Source organism: Trichechus manatus, unplaced genomic scaffold (assembly GCF_000243295.1).
Source record: "Trichechus manatus latirostris isolate Lorelei unplaced genomic scaffold, TriManLat1.0 scaffold00090, whole genome shotgun sequence".
Lineage (NCBI taxonomy): Eukaryota > Metazoa > Chordata > Mammalia > Sirenia > Trichechidae > Trichechus > Trichechus manatus.
Genome location: NW_004444026.1, coordinates 9,300,682 through 9,327,121, shown reverse-complemented (window position 1 = coordinate 9,327,121; position 26,440 = coordinate 9,300,682). Strand labels below are relative to the sequence as shown.

General features: G+C 42.6%; 1 protein-coding gene across 1 annotated transcript in view; it reads left to right on the top strand.

The window, feature by feature from the left end:
* Positions 1-26,440, top strand: part of PEBP4 (phosphatidylethanolamine binding protein 4) — a 286,828-nt gene that overhangs the window by 139,099 nt on the left and 121,289 nt on the right. The window contains exon 3 of the mRNA XM_004382128.1: positions 22,711-22,809. Coding sequence (XP_004382185.1) covers positions 22,711-22,809 — 99 coding nt within the window. The remainder of the gene's footprint in view (positions 1-22,710; positions 22,810-26,440) is intronic.

The window sequence follows — 26,440 nt, the reverse complement described above, 5'->3', positions numbered from 1 at the left end:
CTGCTTCCTTTTCAAGTGTCAAGAGTTCCCTCTAGTTCATTCTTCTAGGATTTGATGACCAAGACCATGTTTGAACATTTCTACTCTTAGTAATTTGAAATATTTTGATCACTCCGTATCTCCTCCTGTCCTCCTATGGTGTCTCCCTCTCCCATTCCCTATACTTGACTATTTTGGTGCCCTTTCTGCAGCACTCAAAGCTGAGGACAGTGCCTCTGTGCAGGCATGCAGTGGTTCTACCCAAGGCAGCACACTAATGCATGTATGTCTCCATCCCAGTTTAGCCCAGTTTTATGTTATCCTTCCAGGCCACAGCGGCCCTTTGGGCTGGTGACTTTAAGGAGCAGTCAGTAGCAACTCTCATATCCTTTTCTGCGTTGTAAGAGAAAACTGTCCTTCCAGAAGTACACACAGGATTCTTTCTGACAGGGCCTGGCCTGGCCTGGGCCCTCACAGGAGCTCATCTGCAAGGTTCTTTCCTCTCACCCAGCCTGTCAGGGTCAGCCTGGATTTATCCCCAGAGGTAATATTCCCATTTGCCAAAGGGTTACCTGATTATCTGGAGGTTTCATTGAACACTTTCTGTTCAATGTTGTTGTTGTTGGGTGCCATCAAGTCAATTCCAACTCATAGTGAACTGCTCCATAGGGTTTTCTTAGCTGTTATCTTCACGGGAGCAGATCATCAGGCCTCTCTCCCTCAGAGTCGCTGGGAAGCTTAGAACTGCCAACATTTCAGTCAGTTAGCAGCCAAGCACTTCACTGTTGCACCACCAGAGCTCCTTTAAAGTTCATATAAAGGCGTAGAATAAGAGGCCTGTAACAGCCTCAGAAGGATTAAATCTAGAATTGAACAGCGAAAGAGATTCTTTCGTTGCTTTGTTTGTTGCTTGCAATCTCTAGGCTGTTGTCTATCAATGACAAAATATTTGGCCCCGAAGGTTCTTCATTTTGAAAGTAACTTTGCCAAATCCTTTTGAAAGACTATATAATTTCCCTTCGCACTAGTTTATTTACCCCCTCAAAGAACAATAACAGTTTAGGGAGGCATAATTACACTTTGCAGAAATCCTACTCCTTCCTCCCAAATGCAGCAGAACGTACTGGTTAACAGCCCCAGCTTCGAAGTGAGACAGAACCAACTGGGTTTGAATTTTAACTTTGACATTTACTAATAATGTGCCCTTAGACAAGCTACTCAATCTCTCCAGGACTCAGTTTTCTTGTCTCTAAAGTGGAGATATAACAGTCCTGAGCTCGTGTGGTGGCTGTGAAGTTAAATGAGGCTAGGGATACAAAGTGACTCATATATGGTATATGGTATACTGATTCATGGTAGCTATTATTTGTTTGATAATCTTTTATTACTGATTACATCAATTATACATTCAGAGTTAGTTTTTTTGTTTTTTGTTTTAATGAAAAGGCGCAGACTCCTTGGCTAATATGCCTTCAGCAGGCACATTCATTGTGCATCTAGGGTAGGTCAGGTACCGTGCTGAGTGCTGAGGATACTAGGACCCAGTCGGTCCCTGTCCTGGAGGAGGTCAGGAGGTGGTGGTGGAAGCAAACACACTAAAGACTATAGTAACTAGTCTTTAATATGGGCATTCTTTCAAAGAACTAATTCCCAGTCTTTCCTCTCATCCAATCAAGTCTTTGGAGTTCCTGAATGGTACAAATGGATAAATGTTCAGCTCCTAACCAAAAGGTTCAAGTCTACCTAGAGGCACCTTGGAAGACAGGCGTGGCAATCTACTTCTGAAAAATCAGCCATTGAAAACCCTATGGAACATAGTTCTACTCTGACACATGTGGGGTCACCATGAGCTGGAATCAAATCGACTGAAACTAATTTTACTTGTAACCAAGTCTTGGCAAGGGAGAACTCGTGGGTTTCCCAAAACATTTTCAGAAAATTTTTCAATAGGCAGGAATAACTCAAAAATTCTCCCTCCCAATTCCTTACTAAAAGAACCAGGTTCTGTCTGGTTCCACATTTTCATCCTCACCCAAGTATTTTTAAAAATTCTTAGATAAAGGCCCTCCAGTCCCTGTGATTCTCTTAAACTATTTCAAGTAAATCTAGAATATCCTAATCAGTTTAGAGGGTAATTTTAAGTAGGATGTTATCTTCTCCACACCCCCTCAAGAAAGACAGGCAAAATCTATTCAATCCCTCAAAAATCTTTTGCACTGTGATAGTCAAAGGGTGGCCTCTGTGATTCTCTAGATGAGCCTTTCCAGAATTTTTAAAAAATCTTTTGATGGATTTAGAGAATATTATACTATAGTGTCTCACCAAAAAAAAAAAAAAATTCTTGAGCAAATATCCTATTTGCAGGTGACTAATCATACTTTGTTAGTCTCTTTCAAATAAAAGCACTTCCATGAAATAGCAAGAAGGCTTATAAATCACATGGCTGTATTCCCTTAATTCATTAATTCCTTTCCTCTTCAAGTTTATTCCTAAAAAGCTTTCTCCCTGGGCCATTCCATTTGGAGTTTGGGCAAAGGGATAAGACCATCATTTTCCCCTTCATCGGATGAGATGTGAAGCTCAGTGTTGGGCCCCTCCCATGGATAAGCTGGGTAATGAGAAGGAAGATACCAGAACAAATCACAAGGGCCCATCAGGTTGTGGTACTCACAGTTGTGCCTCCTTTAGCACCCCATGGAAAGAAGGAAACCCACACACACTATGTTCACAAATCAGGGTGTTTCAGATCCACAAATATTTGCTTTGTGCTTTTAATAGTTTTTGAATTTCACACACCATGTCTTAATTGTCCTTTATAGTTCTGTTAAGCCTCCATCAGAAGAGTTCTTAATATTTTGTAATAATCCATTCATTATCCTAATAGCCCTTAAAGAAAGGAAGTAGTGGAGATGATTCCCTCCCTTTTTGTACATGGAGAAGCAGAGGACCAGAGAGCACTTAGCTCAAAACCGCCCCCCCTCCCCGTTCCTGATGGAGGATTTCAGCCCTTCTTGGTTCTCCTGCCTGTCCTCCAGGCCTTGATGCCATCTAGCTCCCTTGGGCAGGAGATGGCCATGCCATCCAAAATGCCTCTGTCTGGAACTGGCGGCTCCACCCCTTCCTGTACCTCCTCACTGAGCAGCCTGACCAAGGTTCCACCCACCTCAGCTGAGGCCAGATCCTCTGGGGACCAACACCACCTCCAAAAGGCTTAGCCACCAGCCCAGCCACTCACCCCCATCTGCCTGGGCTTGGTTACCCCGAACAAGTGTGAAAACGCCACCTTTGCAGGCCGGAATCTGAAAGAAATTGGAAATCTGCTGTTAGCTCCATTCCCACTCTCTTCTCATGTTTGCTGTTATTTTTTAACACTTTTTTTTTTCCCATAAAAGCACTATCCTCTTCCCCAGAGCTTGCCTGTAGCGAAGGCATGGTCTGTACAACTGCAATTATTTCAGAGAACAGATGGAGTGAGGAGCAGAAAGTCTGTTAATAGTAATAGAAATGCTACATGTTAACCTGGACAGCACATGATGACAGTCCCATGACTACCCGTTCTGTTCCCACCAGCTGGGCAACCAAAGTAGGAATGAGATATTCACAAACACAGCCATCAGCCACGTAGCCACCTAAAGTTAGAACTCAAATTCCTTCACACTAGGGGCCTTGGCGACTCCGCCAGCTTAGGCCAAGAGCAGAGGAGGCCAGGCCACAGCCCAGCACCAGGCCTAGCAGAATGACCCTGGCTCTGGCTCAACTACCGAGGCTTCCTGGGTCAGCTGAGGCTAGGCCTGGATTTTAGGCAAATGCTGAACTTTTTGGCCCTAGCCAGAAACCAATCTGTCTGGCCCGAGCTGATCTTGACTTCCTGGAAAGCAATGTATGAGTGAGAGACCCGGCTTAGGAGCCAGAGGTTTCCACTCTCCAAGGCCAGAGCCTAGAAAGGGGAAGGGGAAGGCTCTATAGTGAGTGGTGCACGGTTGGGCCCAGCAATAGAATGAAGTGATCCAGCTCTGGATCAGAAATCTCTTCCCCCTTCTGGAATGTGAAAAAAATAATGTCTTATCCTAACAGAGAAAATGGGTAAATTCATTTCAACAAATATTTTTTATGCACCTACTATGTACAAGAAAATATGCTAGGCACTTCAGGAATAACAAAGAAATAATAGTCCTTGTCTTCAAGAAAATTATAACATAATGAAAATTACCAAGAGGAGCCAACTTCTAACCAAATACGTAGCAGAATATGATAAATGTCACAGCAAAGGCACAAACAAAATGCCATTGGGCTCCAAAGAAGGCGGATGTCTTAACTGTTTCGAGGAGATTAGAAGTCTTCTTAGAGGAGGTGGGTAGCATGTGAGATGTGTCTTGAAGAATTGGAAGGATTTTTCTGATGGGCAGAGAAACTGGTACAAATGAAGGCACAAAAGTGAGAAAGCAAGAATCATATTGGAGACCAAAAGCCTTTCCAGTCTGTATGGGCCCATGTACAGTATGGTGAGAGATCATCTGAGTAAGCTGGCTGAGAGCATGCTATGTTGTTGTTGTTAGGTGCCGTTGGGTCAGTTCTGACTCATAGTAACCCTATGTACAACAGAACGAAACACTGCCCAGTCCTGCACAATCCTCACGATTGTTGTTTTGCTTGAGCCCATTGTTGCAGCCCCTGTCTCAGTCCATCTCGTTGAGGGTCTTCCTCTTTTTTGCTGGCCCTCTACTTTACTAAGCGTGATGTCCTTCTCCAGGGACTGGTCTGTCCTGATAACATGTCCAAAGTATGTGAGACGAAGTCTCGCCGTCCTTGCTTCTAAGGAGAATTCTGGCTGTACTTCTTCCAAGACAGAGTTGTTCATTCTTTTGGCAGTCCATGGTATATTCAATATTCCTCTCCAACACCATAATTCAAAGGCATCAATTCTTCTTCAGTCTTCCTTATTCATCGTCCAGCTATCGCATGCATGTGAGGCTATTGAAAACACCATGACTTGGACCAGACTCACCTTAGTCTTTAAAGTGACATCTTTGCCTTTTCATACTTTAAAGAGGTCTTTTGCAGCAGATTCGCCCTATATGAGTTCTCTTATATGAAGGACATACATGCTATGGGAGGCCTTAAATGCCAGGTTAAGAAGTGCATATTTAAGTGTTAAGTCTGTGGCGAGCTCTTCATTAGAAAGATGATCGGGCAGCAGTGTGCTGGAGCCAGTTTGTATTGTGCTGATATTGCCCATCTCTTCTCAACTCCTCCTTCAGTGACCTCCCATTGGTAGCCGGACTCAACTCTGGTGTGAGTATCTACCCATGGAAATGGATAAACACTACAAATCAGGGCTTCTGTTTTTCAGAGAGCCAGTTTACCAAGATACCAGCAGATGACCCTGAGAGCAAGCAAGCACAAAATAAACAGGGAGGGAAGAAGAGACTTAAGAAGGCCCGTTAGGATGCTACTGAAATTGTAGAGGCAAGAACTAGCTCAGACTATACCCAACGGTGCCAGAGAGAATGAGGAAAGGTGAGAATAGATCCTAGAGAGACTCTATACTTGGAAATCAGTAAAAATTGGGCATTATTGGAGGGAGAAGAGTCAAAGATGATTCATATTTTGAATTTGGTGGCTGACAAAATGGCAGTGCCATTCATAGAAATAAGTAAGTCAGAGGAGGAGCTAGTTAGTGTAGTAGAAATGAAAGAGGCCTTGGAGATAGAGATGTTAGTTTGAGAACTAATTAAAGAACTGATCCATGTGCTACGTTGCTTAGGAGCTCTCCTTTTCCTTTCCCTTCCTTCAGTTTCTTCTTCTCTCTCTCTCTCTCCCCCATACAGAATGGAGAATATCTTAATTAATCACACGACACGTAGTGATTTCTGCTGTATGCTTGACTGCCGCATGAGGCTTTGAAATTTACATAATTCAGCTTTTTAAGACAGAAAATTTGCAGTAGACTGTAGGAAACAGAGTTTGGGCTTTGAGGAGGGGATAGAATACAGTGAACTCTTCAGGATTTGAACTCATCTCTCAGTACTACCGAGGCCCACTCACGTCGTCTTGGTGCATAGCCAAAGCCATCTGAGCCAAGAGAGAGAGTTCCTTCTCCCAGCCACCTTGAGTATGCAGATGCTATGGAGGGACCCTAGTCCCCAGAGGACTGGGCAGTGCAGTGGCCGAAGGCACTTGATTCAGAGACACTGGAACATGTTGTCAGCAAATACATCTTTGTAGTATGTATGTTTAACTTACGCAAGTGTCCAGAGACTTACATGTGGAGGAATTTTCAACATGCAAACAAATACCATATTGTTGGGAACAAAAGTCAACTCCAAACCTGTCCCTCTGCCTCCTGATCTGTATCTGCCCTCCTGTGCAGGGGGAAGGGGGTAGGATTTGGAGATAAAGACATGGTTTTATATCCCAGAGAAGCCATTTACTTATTAACAACTGACATTTATCAATCACTTAAGATGTACAGGGCAGTTTTTTCAGGCATTTATGCATATTAACTCATTTAATGCACAAAACGCTCTAAGAGAACGGCACTATTATAATCTCCATTCTACAGATATGGACCCAGAGGCCTGGAGAGGTTAGACCACGCAGCAAATGAGCAGGCTTTACATTCTTTCACAGGGGTATATTGCCTCAGGCAGATTCTGTGATCCCTCTGAGCCTCAATTTTTCCATCTGCAGGCTCAGATTAGTAATTTTTATTTAGAGGATTTTCTCTGCAATGGCAGTAATGTGATTCTGTTGTTGCTGTTGGGTGTTGAGCTGATTCTGACTTATAGAGACCACATGTGCCAGAGTAAAACTGCCGCATAGGGTTTTTCTGGCTGTAATCTTTACAGGAGCAGATCACCAGGTCTTTCTCCCACAGAGTTGCTGGGTGGGTTCCAAGCTTTAGGTTAGCAGCCAAGCGCTTAACCATCACGCCACCAGGGCACCAGGGCTAGCTATACCAATTTATGCCCTTAACTGACAGACCTGTATCACCTGTAACCTCTGACCTCAACACTCGCCCCTACAAAATCACCCATTATTCTTTCTCATCAAGGATCACCTTCTCTATGAAGTCATACCTCATGCCCCCTCCCGCTACCCACACACAATTTTGCACAGAAGTATTCGGTCCCTCACCTGGGCTCCTACAACCCTTTGTGTATGTCTATTACAGCCTGTCATATTGTTCTGTAGTTGTTTAAATGTCTGTCTCCCTTGTTAGTTTGTGGAACACTCAAGGGTATCTTGCATAGAAAGGGTCTAGGATGTAGCCTCAGGTAGCTGAACAAGTTGAAGAAAGTGGGAACTTTTAGCCCAAACAAAAGGAAATTGTAAGGACATGATAGCCGCCTTCAAATACCTGAAGGGCTGCCTCGTGTGGTAGGAACTGGACTGCTCTGTGTAGTTCTCAAAGAAACAGCTAGGAACAAATGTGAGCTTTCAGGAGGCACTTTTTGGCTCCACGAGGAGTAGCCTTTTGTAACAATCTGGGCTGTACCTGAATGAGTCGCATTCCGAAGGAGGCGAGAGCTCCCCATTACTGGAAGCACTCTGGAGATGCTGGGGGGTTCCTTGCTAGCTTGGCTATGAAGGAAACATGGCCTCTATTCCTTCCAATATCCCAGGGTTCTGTCATCAGTCCTATTCCCAGGCAACTTTAGTCCCCCTGGGGACACAGATTGAGTTAGAGGAAAGCGATGACCAGATAGGGGGCGAAATCTCGGCTGCGCTAGCTTCCCCAGGCCATCTCTTTCCTGGCTGACTCCAGACACCAAGGAGTTCTGTCCCTGGCTCCAGGCAACTGGAGACAGGCAGTTTGGAGGAAGTCTCCTGGCTGGCAATGTAACTGCTACTCCTGGAACCATTGGTAACAAGCGCTGGTGCCATTTGTTCACAATAACAAAACTTGACCCACAGACATTGCTTCACAGTCTTAAAAATACTTTCACACCTCTATCTCATTTTATTTTCAAAACAACCCTAGGGTGAGACAGGTATTATTCCCATTTTGCAGCTGAGTATAGTGTACTTTGGTGAGGCTAAGTAACTTTCCCCTGAACACACAGCCTATACGTGGAATCACTGGGACTAGAATCTAGGTCCTCTATCATTTACTTGAGTGATCTTTTCACATCAGTATGCCTTTCTGAAGACCATCCTCTTGCACCCACCTGCCAAAACAAGCACAGAAAACTGACTTATGTATCAGGTAGGAGTATGTTTTCAGGTGCAAGGAACAAAAAACCCTCCTACAGGAGCTTAAATGGTTGATTTGTTTCATGTAACAAGAAGTCCAGGCATTGGCAATCCCATGCTGATTCAACAGCTTAAGGACCCAGGCTCTTTCCATCCTTCTGCTTCACCATCATTAGCACACAGGCCTTCAACCTCATGCTTGTCCCCTCTTGGTCACAGGATGGCTGCCACACATCCAGCATCACATCCACATTCCAGGCAAGAATAAGGGAGAAAGTGTGAACGGACAAAGGGTAACAGGAGTTTTCTCTTAGTTAGACTTTGCCTTTTATTCCTCCCACAGGGACTTTCTCCTACATCTCCTTGGCCATAACATGGCCTCCACTTGATGCAGGAGAGTGTAGAAAGTCCAATATTTTAGCTTTCTAGCCTCTATAGTAGGGACAGGCAAGGGAGAAGAATAGCTGGTCCACAGTAACTACACAACACCTCTTCCCAAAATGTCAAAGCATGAGATGAGCCACAGCTCCCAGGGTGGAGGTGCCTCTGTCCTCACGGGCCAGGATGTGTATTTGCAACAGTTATGGAGAGAAAGAGGTCCCTAGGTGTCTTAGTTATCTAGTGCTGCTATAACAGAAATAACACAAGTGGATGGTTTTAACAAAGAGAAGTTCATTCTCTCACAGTCCAGTAGGCTACAAGTTCAAATTCAGGGCAGCAGCTCCAGGGGAACACTTTCTCCGTCAGCTCTGGAGAAAGGTCTGTGTCATCAATCTTCCCTTGGTCTGAGAGTTTCTCTGCGCAGGAACCTCAGGTCCAAAGGATGCGCTCTGTTCCTGGCACTGCTTTCTTGGTGATATGAGGTTCCCACGTGTCTCTGCTCACTTCTCTCTTTTATATCTCAAAAGAGATTGGCTTAAGACACTAACCAATCTTGTATGCCTCATCAGTATAACTGCCACTAATCCATCTTATTACATCATAGTGATTGAATTTACAACACATAAGGAAATCACATCAGATTAAAAAATGGTACACAATCATGCAATACTGGGAATCATGACCCAGACAAGTTGAAAGATATTTTGGGGGAACACAATTCAATCCATGACACTGGGTGACAGAAAAGATTTGTGCTTGGCTGCTAACCGAAAGGTTGGCAGTTTGAACCTACCCAGCAGTGCCACAGAAGAAAGGCCTGGCAATCACAGCCAAGAAAACCCTACAGAGCTCAGTTCTACTCTATAAACACGTGGGGCTGCCTTGAGTCAGAATCAACTCAATGGCAACGATTTAGGTTTTGGTTTTTGGAAGAAGAGAAAGGCTGCCTTTCAGAATCGACTCAATGGCAACCATTTTGATTTTGGTTTTTGGATGAAGAGAAAGGCTGCCTTTCAGGTTGGCAGCCTGAAATGTGAGCCGGTCCTCAGGGATGAAAGGCTTTAGACTCAAAGGGGCAACGCCCAGGACTGCATCCTGGCGGGACCATCGGCACTGGTGAGGAGCAGCTGTTACTCTCAACCTCCCCCAGGAAGAAGGCTCTTAACTAGATTTCCTATACAGAACTTTGTGGGGGAGGTTCAAAAACAACCAACCCACTATAGGCTAAATTTGTATTCCAACCAACATCGCAAGGAACAGTGGGAGAGGAGGTCTACTTGTGTCTGTGACTTCAACATCTCAGTTGGGTGCTCCAGCCCCTTCGTCTTCAGGGTTCAAGGCACAAAGGACAGCAGCTGAGATAGGGTGAAGCCAGTCCTTTTCATGTAAAGGGCGTATGGTCTTCCCTCAGGACAGTAAGCAGGAGGCAAGACACCTGGGTTTTAATCAATGGCGAATTTGGTCGGGGACTTTGGGGAACCAGACTTTAGAGTTGTGGTTCTCCTCCTAAACTATACAGTAGAATCACCTAGGAAACTTTCAGAATACCACCAATGGCTGGGCCTCTGCAGGGTAGGGCCCCAGCCTTGGGAGCTTTTAAAAGCTCCCCAGGTGATTCTCATACTGAGGCAGGGCTGAGAATCACTGCCTCAGAGAAGTGGCTCTCCACTTGACCCTGAACCTTAAGCTCAATCTCAGTTCAAAGACAAGTGAGTGTTACAAGCAACAAGCCACACCCATAATCCAAAGTTTCAGAAAATAAAATAAACACAATGCTAGAAACTCCCGCCAAGGTCCTGTAATCTCCTAGTGGGCTTGTTGGGTATTTGAAACAGCAGTGCTGTGTGGAGTCAGTTCTGACTCGATGACCCCATGTGTGTCAGAGTAGAACTGTGCTCCATAGGGTTTTCAGTGACTGTGATCTTTCCGAAGTTGACTGCCAGGACTTTCTTCCAAGGAGCTTCTGGGTGGATTTGAACCACCAACCTTTTAGTTAGCAGCTGAGCACTTAACTGTTTGCACCACCTAGGGACTCCATCAGAGCCAAGGACCCAGCTTATCAGTATTTCTAGTACGTGGCCCTGTCTCGGTGTCAATTTAAATCCTGTCACATTTTGTCCAAAGAATATTTTTCATTCCTCCTCTTCGGGAAAGGTAGGCATATACAGACTTCTTGAGTGGCAAGGTGGAGGGAAAGGACATCATAGACTCTAAAGTTCAGCTCTATGTCAGGCAAAGCCTCTTCTGCCTTGGCATCTCTGGGTCCTTGGCCAAGCAGGGCATGAGGGAGGGTAAGACACATTGGTCTACCCGAAACTGTTGACCACTGTCTTTGGCAGCTCTGACCAGAGGAGAGAATGACCACTCTTGTGCTGTGGTGACCCATCGCTCATGCAAATTGGCCTAATAGCCTCCACCAGGCATCACTGTGCCCTCCCTGATCCACACTTCATCTCTCCAGCTGCAGGAATTCTCTATATACTACCTGGCTCTGATGTCACCCCGAACTCCACATTTACAAACCTCCTCTGGTCCTCCTCTGCCTGGCATAGACGACCTTGCCCACCTGCCTCATCAACTTTGCCAGCCTCCTCTGCTGTCCCTCCCATTCTCCATGGCTTTGTGAACCCTGTGCTCCAGGCACACAGTACTACTTGCTGTTCCCTCTCATACCATCATGGCTTTGTATGTGCTACTTCTTCTGCCTGGCATGGCCTTTTCCCTGAGCAAACCTCCACTCACCAGGACCCAGCTCAGAAGTAACATCCTCTGTAAGCCCTTGTTTGGTCGCTTCAGGCAGAGCTAATCACCTCTTCAGGTTTGCTTCCACAGCACTAGATATATGCCTGGTTAAAACACAGAGGATATTTGGATTATTTGCAGATATACCCAGCTCCTCCCAAAGACCGTATGTTTCTCATCCCTTATACCCAGCCCTTATCATGGTACTTAGTATATGATAAAGGCTTAATCAAAGCTTGATAAATAAATGAATGAATGAATAAACAATTGAACCACCTGAGCCAGGTGCAAGGTTTATTTCATTTATTCATTCAAAAATATTTATTGAGTGTCTACTACATGCCAGCCACTGTACTCTACCAGGGATATAATGGTGAGCAGAAACGGACACAATCCCAGCTCTCAAGGAGAGTACTATCTTGTGAAGGACACAGAAATTAATCAAAAAGTATGTCAATGAATGTACAATTAATTTTAAACTGAGATAGGTATCTGAGGGAAAGGAGTGTAAGGAACTTAACCTGAATTTGGTGTCAAGGGACTCTTCCCTAGAGAAATGACCCTGAGCTGAACTCTGAAGAACAAATACAAATTAACCAGATTAAAGGGGGTGGAGTGGGAATGAGCAAGCTTTCCAGACCTAAAGAAAACAAATGCAAAGTCCATGAGGCATGAAGGAGCTTGATGAGCCCTAGAAACAGAAAGGCCTGGGAGACTGGAATGCAGAGAGCAAGGGGACTGTGTATACAAGGCGACCAGGAGAGGTAAGCAGGGACCAGTTTATGCATACCTTGTAGAACACATCAAGGATCCATGGAAAGCAAGGAAGGATTTTAAGCAGAAGAATAACATAATTTTACTTGTATTTTGAAAAAAATAATCTGGATCAGGGTGGAACATTGATTAGGCAGTGAAAGTGGATATGAAGAGACCAAATAGGTGGTTATTGCAGTAGACAAGATAAAAGATGATGGTAGCTCGGGCTCATGGGGTAGCGGTGGAGATGAAGGGAAATTAATGGATTTGAGACGTTTGGGAGATAGAATTGACAAGACTTGGTGGTAGACTGGAAATGCAAGGAGTAACAAGCATAGCTCCTGGGTTTCTGGTTTGCAACCAGATGGAGGATGCTTTCATTTGCCGAAATAGAAAATGCTGGAAGATCAGGCAATGTTGTTGGACACAATTAGTGTGAGATGCTCTGAAATAGCCAAGGGGAGATGTGAAGTAGGTCATTGGCCGTAAGAATCTGGCACTCAGAGGAGAGGCCTGGGTTAGAGAAATAAATCTGTCTGTGGGTTGTTATTCCTGAAAAGGAGGTTAGAATGATAACAGAGCTGAGGACCTAGCCCTGAGGGAAACAAGACTTGAGAAGAAGAGCCTACCAAGGAGACTGAGAATAAGCACCCACTGAGGCAGGAAGAAAATATGGTGTGGAATCACAGAAGTCAAGGAAAAAAGGTATTTCGATAAAGAAAGAGTGGCCAGCTATGTCCAATGCAAATGAGACATCAAGTAAGATGAGGATTGGAAAATGTCCATTTGATTTGATGACATGAGGTGATGACTTTAGCAAGGGTTGTAGCAGAAATGATGGGAGCAGAGTAGGTTGAAGAGTAAGTGAAATGGAGACGGTGTATTTGACAACTCTTTCATGGAGTTTGCCAATGAAAGGGAGGAGACGGGAGAGGGGAATAGTTGGGGAGGATATGGGGCCAAGGAAGGATTTTTTTTTTAATTTAATTAAAGGGACTTGAGCCTGTTTTAACGATGATGAGGGGTAGGAGAATGCAATATTCTGGAGAGAGAAGGTATAATTGATAGTGCAGAGAAGCTCCAAAGCACAGGTGAAGGGAGTGGCTTCCTTCTTCTTTGAGGCTTAGACCATTTAACTTCTCTAATGGACAAGGAGGTTGGGTACAGATGCACTTAGGGTGTGAAGGCTTTAAAGGAGATTTCAAAGAACTTCTCATATGATGGCTTGAGTTTTCTCTGAGAAGGGTATTTGCCAAGAGAGGATTAGGGGAGTTGAGAGAGGTTGGAGGCTTAAGGATTATTGGAAAAGGTTTGAAATAGTCATTAACAAGAGTGGGAGATAAAGTTGACCAGAGAAATGCAGTGGTAGCTTGGGATGTAGGCTATCCCAGAGGTTGACATTTCACTACTGAAATAATCAGTAGTAAGTAAACAACCCCATGTGCAAATGGTGGTTGAGGGAAGAAGTGAGAAGTTCAAGGATGAGGTAAATTAGTTCTGACAATATATCAGTGTAGAGTTCCAAATCAATAGTCCTTCTTCTCCACCTGTAGAAATAGTTGCTGTTTCCTTCTTTCTACTCTCCCCATTGCCTCCCTGTTTTCCTAACTCCCAGTTAAGACACACCTATTAAAATTCCTTCTGGAGTGTTAAGAATGCAAATAGCCCAATCTGAAAATGGTAAAAGAAGATATGCAAATAGCCAGTAAACACATGAAAAGATGCTCAACATCATTAGTCATTAAGGAAATGGGAATTAAAACCACAAAGGGATACCACTTCATACTTACTGGCTACGATCAAAAAGACAATGACAATACAACAAAGACAATACAAACAAAGACAATCACAAGTGTTGGCCAGAATGTAGAGAAATTGGAACCCTCATACATTGCTGGCAGGCTTACAAAATGGTAACAATTTGGTAGTTTCTTAAAATGTTAAATACATATTTACAGTGTGACCCAGCAATTCCGCTCCTAGGCATCTACCCAAGAGAAATAAAACAAATGTCCACACAAAGACTTGCAGCAATTGCTCATAACAGCATTGTTCATAAGAGTCAAACAGTGGAAACAACATAAATGTCCATCAACGGGTGAATGGATAAACAAAACGTGATAGAGCTAAACAATGGAAAACTATTCAGCAGTAAAAAGGAACGAAGTATTGATACATGCTACAACGTGAATGAACCTCAAAAACATAATGCTAAATGAAAGAAGACACAACGATCACATATTATATGATTCCATTTATAAGAATTGTCCAGAAACAGCAAAAAGTAGATTATAGAGACAGAAAGTAGATTAGTGGTTGCCTAGGGCTGGGGGAGGGAACAAGGAGTGACTGCAAATGGGCACAAGGTTTCTTTTTGAAGTGATTGAAATGTTCTAAATTTAGATTATGGTGATGGTTGCACAACCCTGTAGATTTACTAAAAATCATTGAAATGTACACTTTAAAAGGGACAAAGTTTATGATACGTAAGTTATACCTGAATATAGACATTTTTAAAAAAATTATCTGAACAAGAACAGATCTAATTCCACTTCTAGGTTATCATCATCATCCCAAAGTACTGTGATTTGTTAACGTGGCTTCACATACCTTGTTCATACTCTAGAGAGTTCAGGGCCCTATACCAACAGGTGTTCTTCCCCTAACTGCCCTCCAAAAAATGAATAGGGATTCTCTGACCTCTCCTGCTGTAGAGGGACAAGGCTATACCTCTTCACTTCTCAGCATCAGCAAGAGATAATACTACATGATTATTGTATTTTTCATTTTGTTTTATTTTTAACTGGTAATATATTCACATGACTCAAAAATCAAAATAATAGAAAAAGGCATATAGGGGAAGTCTCCGTCCCACCACTGTCCGTTCCACCCATAACACCACCACCATCCACTGCCCCTTCTTTTATTAGATTTTTAAAAAATGTCCTTTCAGAGTTTGTTTATGCAAATATGAGAAAATATCTTCTCTTTCTTATATAGAAGTAAAATACTAGATACGCTGTTCTGAACCTTGCCTTTTTGTTTCCACTTAATTTCGCTTAATTCATTTTAGATCTTAGAGAGCTTCTCTGTTGTTTTTTTATAGCTATAAAGTATTCCTTTGCGAGTACGTATCATTGTTTATTTAACCAATCCCAAACTGATGGACACGTGAGTTATTTCCAATTTTGCTGTTATAGACAGAGCTGAAATGAATAACCTTATATACAAGCCATTTCATAAATGTGCAGATAACTTTGGGGAGAAGAGGTAAATTGCCCCCCATTTTGCATTCCCACAGCCTTGCCAGCAAGCACAGTGTCAAACTTCCAGGTCTGCAGAATGTTTTGGAAGTCTATTTAATTCCATCCTGCTTTCTTCAACTAGGATTGTTGTTTCTGCTGTTATTATTAACTGCTCTCCAGTCAGTTCCCGGCTCATGGGGACTCCATGCACAACAGAACAAAATACAGCCTGGTCCCCACGCCATCTCCATGCTTGGTTGCAGATCAGACCATTGTGACCCATAGGGTTTTCACTGACTGATTTTCGGAAGTAGGTGGCCAGGCCTGTTTTTCTTGTCTGTCTGGAAGCTCTGCTAAAAGCTGTTCAGCATCATAGCAACATGCATTATATCTAGACACCTCAGAACCCACTGAATGGATATTAGAACCTGAAGGAAAATAGATCATCTAGCTCAGTGCCCACCCACCCATTTTCTAGAAGCAAGCCAAAGAAGGACTTGGCTAAGATCTCACAGCCTACAGTGCAACAAGCATTCACTGGGGTACCTATTACACACCTGGCATTTACTAGGGCTGTGTGATACCCTAAAGAAGGATGAAACAGTCTCTGTCCTGGGCAAGAGGCAAGTATAAAAATCTCTGGAGACAATTCCATGACATGTGTTGATTGCAGGTCCTTCTCTCTTGGCTATGCTTAGAGGACGGGCCACTAGGGTCAGAAATCAGTTTCACATGCCTGCAGACTGGCTGATCTCCTTCTCCTCGGTCTACCTCAATCTCCTCTAAGGACCTGCTCAGAACAGGTAGCGGCCTGGATCAGGCTTTATGGAGTCCAGCTAAGGGTCAAGCTCTGGAATAATCTGTTCCCCAATTCATTGAATGAACATTACCCCCACCCTCACCCACCCCCACCCCTGCCAAATATTCTCTAGGGAGCCTTTGTTGGCAGTTAGCCCCATTGAAAGGGCCGGGAAACAGTTCCTCAATTGCACTGAGAGAGAAGATGCAAACACCATGACCACAGAAGCCCTCTCCTGTTTTGAAGAAGTCTGCTGTGAGGGCGCTTAGCAGGGAGGTGGTCTAGAGCAAACCTCAGGATATAACCACCTCAGAGAGTACCGTGCAACACAGACTCGCCCACAAAGACTACTCTTCTGGCTCACTAAGCAAAGAATCAGACCCAGTGTAGAGATAGCTGCAGGCAGGGGGCTGCTGACAGTAAGGAGGGGGAAGGGTGGGAAAGGAAGAGAAACCTGCCTTTGAGAATTCCCCCGGGGGTTGTTTGAACACGAGAGGAAAGAGAGTTCTGGGACTTCTTTTTTTTTTTTTTTCCTCTCCCCAGTTAAATGACTTATTATTATTTAAATAAGTTTTATCGTGGTAAAAACATGTGTAACAAAACATTTGCCATTTTAGCCGTTTGTTAAGTGTGCAATTCAGTGACATTAATTACATTCACCATGTTGTGTAACCATCACCACTATCCATTTCCTAAAATTTTTCATCACCCAAGACAGAAATTCAGTAGGCCTTAAGCAAGAAGTCCCTACAACAAATTATTTTTATACTAATTTTTATAATAAAAATTATTTATTATTTATTTGAAATTCCATTTAACCGTGCATTCTGTAATACCCTCCTCCCAACTCTCCCCTCCTTTCCGGCCCCAACCTTGACTCAGGTCACCTGAACAAGGGCAGCCCCTCCCAGCAGGTCTGGCTGCCTCCCCGCCCATCCTCTCCAGGCCATTTTCCACACCAGCCATCAGAGTTATGGGGCAAATGCAAATCTCTGATCAGGCACTTAAACCAAAAAACCAAAGCAAACCCATTGCCATCGAGTCTATACCTACTCATAGTGACCTTATAGGACAGGGTAGAACTGCCCCATAGGGTTTCCAAGGCTGTAAATCTTTTACAGAAGCAGACTGCCACGTCTTTCTCCCTCGGAGCGGCTGGTGGGTTCAAACTGCTGACCTTTTGGTTAGCAGCCATAGCTCTTAACCACTGCGCCACCAGGGCTCCAATCAGGCACCTAAAATCCCACAAAACCCGGCTCTCATAGGCTGCAAACTAAATACCCTTAAACACGTTTTGTCTGACCCGCACAATGTTTGTTTCTTTGTTTCCCAATCAGGAAATTCATCATAAAGACTAGATTTCTGGCTCCTTTTAAAAATTTTGAAGCTCTGGCAACCCCAGCCCAGTTTTCTGCCTGGCCCTGACATCAGGAGCTAGGAGTCCTCTTTTCCTTGGTGTCCAGGCCTGATTCATCTACATAACCTGGCCTTGTCCCCTCTGAGCTTTTGACCCCTGGCCTACTGGGGTCAGATCCCCTAGCTGGACATTCAAGTCCTTTCCCACTCTGGTGACAACTCTGCTTTCCCATCTTCTTTCCCTGTTCCTTCCCTTTTCTCGCCTCCGTCTCCTGGCCCATGGAACACAGAATGGTACCTAGGCATGTCCCATAGTCCCATGGTCATATCCTACTCATCTATGCAGGACCAGACCAAATGTCCTCCCAGAGTCCTCCCCATGGGAAAGTGCTCCCTGCTTCTCTCCTCTGGCCATCCACCAAACCACTGATACTCCTTATCAGCTACTTGGAGTCCGTGGGTGGCACAAATGTGTCTGAGTCATCTAGTGCTGCTACAACAGAAATACCACAAGTGGATGGTTTTAATGAAGAGAAATTTATTTCCTCATAGTCAAAGTAGGCTAAAAGTCCAAATTCAGGGCATCAGCTCCAGGGGAAGGCTTTTTCTCTCTGTTGGCCTTCTTCTCTTCAGTGTTGCCCCGGACTAGGAGCTTCTCTGCGCAGGGACCCCAGTCCAAAGGAAGCGTTCTGCTCCTGGCACTGCTTTCTTGATGGTATGAGGTCCCCCCCGAGTTCTGGGACTTCTTGCAGTGGCTTTTGTAAAAGTACAAATCTTTTTTTGTAAATGTAAAAGCAATGCATTTTATTGCAGAAACTTTGGGAAATGCAAAAGAGAACCAAGAAGAAAATAAAGCTCACGATTATCCCATCACTCAGAGATAATCAATCAATATTTAAGTTCCTATCTTTCTAGTTTTCTTTCCATAGAGGAGTATATCTGTGCATGACATATGTTTTTGGTCTTCTTCCTCCCTACTTTTTATCAAAGAAAAGGGAATCATAGGTTACATAGCATGCTGGGCCTTACTCATTTTTTCTACATATCTTAACTCTGGAGATAAACATTAAAAAATGTGTTTAACAATTTTATAGGCAAAGATGGGATTTTATTTTATAATTTGCAAAACTTTGACTAGTGAAATTGAACATTTATTTATATCTTTATTGATCATTTTTATTTCTTACTTTGTGAATTGCCCATTCATGTCGTTAATCTTTTTTTAATAGATTCATAAAAGCACTTTATATATTAAAGATATTAACTCTTTATCACAGATTTTGCAAATATTTCCCCTGATTTATTTTTTTATTTTGCTGTGCTTTTTTTTGCCATATTGAAGTTTCCAAAGCAATCTAGTTAAATATCTCAGTCTTTTCTTTTATGCCATTTCTGTTAACAATTTGGTGAGTATTTTTCCAGACATTTCCTATGAATATGCACATATGTCTATAAATACATATATGTATATATATTTACAGATTTAGATGTATAAACTTTTCCTGCACGTTTAATATCATCACACACACAATTCTGCAATTTGCTCACTCGTATATTGTGGCTATCTTTCTACATTAGGTTTTAAAAATCTAATGCTAAACAGAGTGTTCTATTGTATGGGTTAACTATAATTTTATTAGACTAATCTTTTTTTTCATTTTCACAGTTAAATCTGGAAGTTATTTGCTGTATGAGAGAAATAAAGACCTAAGTTTATTTATTCCACTTGGTGAATCAATTGTCCTAATACCAAAAAACAAAAACAAAAAAATCCATTGCTGTCAAGTCATTTCCAACTCATGTACAGCAGAGTACTTCAAAGAACTACTCTGCTTCATAGGGTTTTCTTGGCTGTAATCTTTACAGAAGCAGATCACCAGGACTTTCTTCCACAGCACCACTGCATGGGTTTGAACTACCAACTTTTTGGTTAGTAGCTGGAGCAGAAACCATTTATACCACCCAGGGGCCACAATTCTCCCAATAACATTTACAAAATAATCTATCCTTTCCAAACTGTTTTGAAAAGATAATTTTATTGTTAAATGTCATATAGTAAATGGTAACTTTTTATCATACGTTGAATACTCATATATTAAAAACTTGGGTTTGTCTCTTGATTTTCTATTTTGTTTCCTTTACATATTTATTCTTTAACTAACACTACATTGTTTTAATTATTTTAGCTTTTTTGTATATATTAATATCTGTAAAATTAAATATAATTACCCCATTTAATGGTTTTCAATATTGCCTTGGTTTTTGTTTTTGTATTGTTTTTTTTGCACTTACAATGAACTTTAGACTCATCTGTGAAGTTCCCAAAACATCCCTTTATGATTTTGATTAGAATTGTGTTAAAATGGACAAAATTAAGAGTTATTGATATCTTTACAAAATAGTTATTTCAACCTATAACCATGTCTCTCTCCATCTATTCAAATTTTCTTTTTTATACATCAGTAAGATTTTTGTTTTCCCTGTATAAGTCTTGCATGTTTCCTCAAGTTTATTCCTAGATATTTTACATTTTGGTTAAATCATGAATGGGATTTTTAAAAAATATATTTTCTAACTATTATTAATATGTAGGAAAGTACCGATTTTGTGTACATTTTGTAATAGTTTGCTTTACTGAATTAGTCTAGTTGTTTTTCAGTTGATCCTTTTTTGAGTAAAAGTTTATCCAGAAGTATTTTTTTTTTTTATTGTACTTTAGATGAAGGTTTACGGAACAAATAGTTTCTCATTAAACAGTTAGTACACGTAGTCAGTTGATTCTCCTGAATTTCCCAAGTAGACAATCATGGCTCTGTTGTGCAATGGATAGCGTATTGGACTTCCAAGTAGACAATCGTATCACCTGCAAAATTATAATAGCAATACGAGAGAGAGAGAATACTTCTGTTTCTTCTTTTATAATATTTATACTTTGTTTCTTTTTATTTTCCTATTGCTTTGACTAGAACCAATTTTTGGCCCTATCAGTTATACAGTTCTCTCTTCTGGAATTCCTCTGTGTGCATAGACCTATTCCAATCAAAATCCAGTCCTTTCTGCTCCATTGAAACTGGACCTGTCAGGACAACCAAGGACCTCCAAGTTGTCAAATCAAATTATCACATCTATGTCCTCATCTTGCCTTAACTTTCAGTAGCATTTATCACAATTCATCACTTTCTCCTTCTTGAAACATTTTCTGTTCTTGGCTCCCATGTTTTCCTTCACTTTGCTGTCTCCTTTCCTGGATTCTCCTCTCTTCTCAACATTAGCATGTTCTATAGTTCAGTCATGAGATCTCTTTCCTTCTCGTATGTCTGCTCTCTCCATGGGTCATCTCATTATGCTATGGAGTTAAGGACCATCTAACTGCCAATGACTTCCAAATTTATATATCCTGATTTCTCTCCTGAACCCAGACTCAAATGACATATATACTTGATTGTTTTCTAAGAGGCATTTCAAACTTAATGTGTCTAAAACAACTCTTGATTTCTCCTTTCAAATATTCTCCTTTCTTAGTCTTCTCTGTCATTAAATGGCATTACCCAGTTACTCAAGCCAAAAACAAAGGAGTCATCTTTGATTTCTCTTTCCCCACCCCCTCCTCACCGCCCTATCATCCCATCCATCAGCAAATCTTGTTTATTTTACCTAAAAACACACCCCCAATCCATCTACTTCTTTATATCCATTGCTACCATTCTATTTCAAGAAACCATTCTCTCTATATATACTACTACAATGGCCTCCAACTGGCCTTCTTACTTCCTCTCTTGCCTCCATGTCAACCATTCATTCTTTACACAGCAGCCAAAATAATATTTTTAAAATGTAAATCAGAACAAATCACTCTCCTGCTTAAAACCCTCCAATGGTTCTGCCCTGTACTTATAATAAACTCCGAGCTCCTTACTCATGCCTACAAAACATTCCATGACCTGGCTCCTGCCCAGCTCTCCAACTTTCAATGCCCACCTTCCCCCTTGCTTTCTTTCTGTTCCTCAAATTCTTAACTTTTTCCTGCCGGAAGGCCTTTATAGCAGCTGTTTCTTCTTCTGGACTGCTTCTTCCCTCTTCCCCTACCATGGTTTTTTGAAGCATAGCACTAATCACAACTTGACGTTTCCCCCTTTATTTTTTATTATCTGTGTTTCTCACATACCGTAAAGGCTCCCTGAAAGTATAGATCTTACTTTCTTGCTCTCTGTTGGATTCCCAGCACCTGGAAGTTCTAGCACATACTAGGTATTCAGTAAATGCTTGTTGAAGGAATGAATGAATCTTCAAGTATTCCCTGAGACTAGGACAGTTTCTGGCACAGGGTAAGCTCTCATATGTGTATTTGTTGGATTAATGGATAAGTCTCTCCAACTAAACTGTAAGCTTCTTGAGAGCAGAAGCCTTGTTTTAAGTTTCTTTGTTTTCTCCACGACACCTAGCATGATAGGTGCTTAGTACCTATGCCTTGTTTGATTTATTTTTCTTTATAAAAGGGAAGGCTAAGAGTCCTTCTGTCTACTTAATACGCCTTACTTCTCTGGGAATAAATAGGTGACATGAGAGGAATGTCATGAGAACAGGGTGAATGACTGGAAGGTATAGGGGCTGGTCAATAATTCTTGGCTAGAATGGAGTTTAAAAGGGGAGTCTGAAAGCAGGAACGCAAACAGACACATGCACAGCAATATTCATTGCAGCAGTATCCACAATAGCTGAAAGATGAGAACAACCTAAGTGTCCATCAACAGAAGAATGGATAAACAAAATGTGGTCTATACAGACAATGGAATACTACTCAGCCAGAAAGAGAAATGAAGTCCTGATACGTGCTACAAACATGGAGGAACCTTAAAAACATCACACTGAATAGAATACATCAGTCACAAAAGGACAAATATTGTATGATTCCACTTGTATGAAAGACCTAGAACAGGCAAATGTTACAGACCTAAGGTAGTTACGAGGGGTAGGCAGGAGGGAGGGGGAAAAGGAACTTACTGCTTAGGAGACACTGAGCTTCTGCTAAGGGTGATGGAAAATGTTGAAAACAGATAATGGTGATGATTGCGCAACACAATGAATACAATTAATGTCACTTAATTGTATATGTGAAGAATGCTGAAATGGCAAATGTTTTGTTACACACATACTTGCCACAGTTTAAAAAAGGACAGGGGAAGAGTCTTCACCTTGTTATTTGTCTATCAAAATTCTAGCCATGATGCTACATTCTTTTTGGTGACTTTGTTCCAGGATGCAACCTATATCCTGATCATGGTGGATCCAGATGCCCCCAGCAGGTCTTCTCCCACAGCTCGCTTCTGGAGACATTGGCTGGTAACAGATATCAGCGTAAGTAAGCCAGCAGGTACTTTCTGACTCATTTGGGGTTATAGCTGGAAGGTTATCATACTGTCCAGTTCTCAGCTCTCATGCAGGAGAGCTGGAGACTGTAATAAGTAAGGCCGTGTCAGATTGTCCTTGGCACTCGGCTGCCACTACCCCTCCCAAGTTTTTTTAACAGTTTCAAAAATTGTCCCAGGGCCCATGATGTGCTGGTAAACGGGCTCTCAGGAAAAGAAGGCCCTGATCTGTACTGTGTTGCTGATTTCTATGGTGTAAATTCTCCCACCATGGCCAATTTCAAGCTACCTACAACTGAACGAGTAACTCACAAAACTCCTAAGATTTTAACAATTGGCTCCCACATACCATATCCAGGGGCCTTGATTTGGGGCACTAGGTGGTTTTGTGCAGTCCAGTGACAGAACTGGCAGCGGAGTCCCGCCCCCTCCTGATGGGCAAGGGGCAGGAAGGAGGCATGGTGATTTTCTTTTCTTCTCACAGAGACAAGTGACCACCCCTCATCTTTGTGCCTTTGTTGTCACTGTAATTGTGAAGGAGCATGGCTCACCTTTCCAGAGTAGGTCTGAGAAACAGACTTGGCGAATTGTTAGTGAGTGTCTTAGTGTCTTACTGCTGCTACAACAGAACTACCACAAGTGGATGACTTTAAGGAACAGAAATTGATTTTCTCACCGATAGGAGTCTACAAGTCAGAATTCAGGGCACTGGTTCTAGCGGAAGGTTTTTTCTCTTGGTCGGCTCTGGGGGAAGGTCCTTGTCTCTTTTCAGCTGCTGTTCCTTGGTTCCTTGTCAATCTCCACCTGGCATCAGTCTTTCCCAGTTTGTCCTTGCTTGCTTCTGTGCCTAAACTCCTCCTCTTATATCTCAGAAGTGATTGGCTTAAGACACTCCCTATACTGATATGGCCTCATTTACACAACAAAGAAAATCCATGGGATTGTTTCCACATGTATAGGGGTTAAGATTTACAACACAGATTTTCAGAGGACACAATTAAATCCGTAACAGTGGGTATTATGTGAAATACAAAAGGGCCACACTGCCAAACAAGTTTTGGAAACTCTGGGTTAAGCTGCATTAATCCCATTCTTCACTGAAGGACTTTTTGGAGTTTTTAATATCCTGATATGAACTACATAATACGCCAAAAAAAAAAAAAGATTTATTTTTCAATCTCATCTGACCATTGCATCTTTTCTTCATAAGAGCCTGTCTGTGCACTTTGGAAAAATCTACACTAGCTTGAAGCATTCACACATTTGTGCCTAGAAAACGCAGATGGTTCTCGCAAAGAGTAGGCAAAGGCATAAAACCCATAAGACAGTGGGAACCAGAACGAGAAAAACTAGTTTGAACCCAGGCTTAGCTGGTTACCAACTCTATGGGCTCTTGTCAAGTCATGCGGAAACTCTCTGGGCCTTTGTTTCTTTATCTGTAAAATGGGAACAAGCTTACCTACTTTATGTGGTTGTTGTGAGGATCAAATGAAACAACATATTGAGAACGTTTTGTAAAATATGGAGAATACCACAAATTATAAAGGATTTGTATTATTCTTTCTAGAATTACAGGATGGAGGAAGGGGTATCAGTCTGAACTAGCTACTGACTCTCCTGAGCAAGGCAGGGACTCACAGCTACTGAAGTGGGGGGGGCGGGTGGGAGTGAGGGGAGTTACCCCAGCAGCCAACCCATGCCCCAGTGACCACAGGCCCTTCCCAGGACACTCAGGTGGACAGCTTCTCCTTAGAAGCAGTCCTGGCACAGGCCCAGGAAGCAGCTCCCCCGAGCTTCTTCAACAGTGCCTGAGCCAAGCTCCTGAGAGAAAGCATGGAGCGTGTTCCAACACACTTTCTGGCTGAGTGCACCCCAGACTAGCAAAAAGCCTTGGAAACACCATAAAAGACAGAGTTGGGGGAGGTTCATGCCATCAGGACAGGGAGGGGAGTTGAGAACTAAAAAGGGAAAGATAATGGACCCTCCTCCAATCTAGAGCGTTGCTGTGATCTGGACTTGGGACTCCCACCCGTCTTAGTTTCCTAGAGCTGCTGTAACAGAAATATCACAAGCTGAGTGACTTTAACAAACAGAAATTTATTTTCTCACAGTTCTGGAGGCTAGAAGTTGGAATTGAGCGCACCAGCTCTAGGGGGATTCTCTCTCTGTCTACTCTGGGGGAAAATCCTCGTCTTAGCTTCTCTACCCCTGTATTCCTCAGTTCCTCAGTGATTTCCATATGGCATCTATCCATCCACCATTGTGCTTGCTTGTCTCTGTGCCTAATCTGCTCTTTTTATATCTCAAAAGTCATTAGGTTTAAGACACACCCTGCACCGATATGGCCTCCTTAATATAACAAAGAAAACCCTATTCCAAAACAAGATTACATCCACAGGTATAAGGGTTAGGATTCCAACATTTGGGGTGTGGGGGGAAGGAATTTAATCCAGAACACCAACTGTCACAGGGAGTGAAACTCTCAGGGAAAAATGATGGCTCTGAACATCACACTTATAGTCCACCCGAAGCACACAGGCTTTCTGTAAGAGGGTTCTACCAGCAATTTTGAGGCTAGAATTCAAAAGCAGTTATGGATGGAATAAGTCCAGAGTTGAGGGGGCCTTGAGACCAATGAGGCTGCCTCTCTTCTAAGCCTGAAGCCCCCCTCCACTCTTTCTTCACCCTAACACCACTCAGGACAGTTCTCTTGCATAAGCTCTTTGATGCAAACTTGGGTTCAAGATCAGCAGCCCAGCTTAGAAGCAGAGCAGGTGGCAGGTGATATGTGGCAGCTGTCCAGCTAGGCTGCTAAGCTGAAGAGCTTACCAGGAACACCTGCCCAGGTGAGGCCCTCAGCCTTCCCCCTTCAGGCCGAAGGAGTCTTGGGGTTCGGTCACATTTTCACCCACTCTCCCTGATGTGAGTGGCCAGCAGGAAGCGGCAGCTCTCCTCCGCTATACCTACTTGGCTCTACCCACCAGCCACCAAAGTCCACCAGCCACAGACACAAAGATGGTATAAATCAAATCCTTGTAGGTCTCAGGCTCTTGACCTTGGCCAAAGGAAGAGAGAGCTCTAATCACACCCAGAAGAACTTCCTTTGTGTTGATGCTAGCTGCTGCTGAGTGGGTCACAACTATTAGAGGGCGTCAGCATCAACTGAGCTTGTTGAAATGCAGATTCCTAGGTGCCACCAAGACTGACTCGCAAAACTTTTAATTCAGTTGGATTGGAGAGACCAAGGCATCTACTTTTTTTTTTTTTAAGTTTTTAAAAATATGTATAATTAGGTTAGAATTTTATTTCAAGATAGTTACATAGTAAATTATTTGTTACAAAAATGAGATAGAATCTGATAGAGTTGAGAACCACTTTCAGATTATGTGCTACTTTGTCTTTGTAAAACAAAGTAAGTGTAATTATAAGTGTTTTGCACATGGTAAATACAATGTTTGTTGACTTGGTCAATTTATGGTTCTCAAATTGCTTTTGTGTACATTGTTGCATTTGATTACTACTGTTCTAAGTCTGTGTCTTAGTCATCTAGTGCTGCTATAACAGAAATACCACAAGTGGATGGCTTTAACAAAGAGAAGTTTATTCTCTCCAGTCCAGTA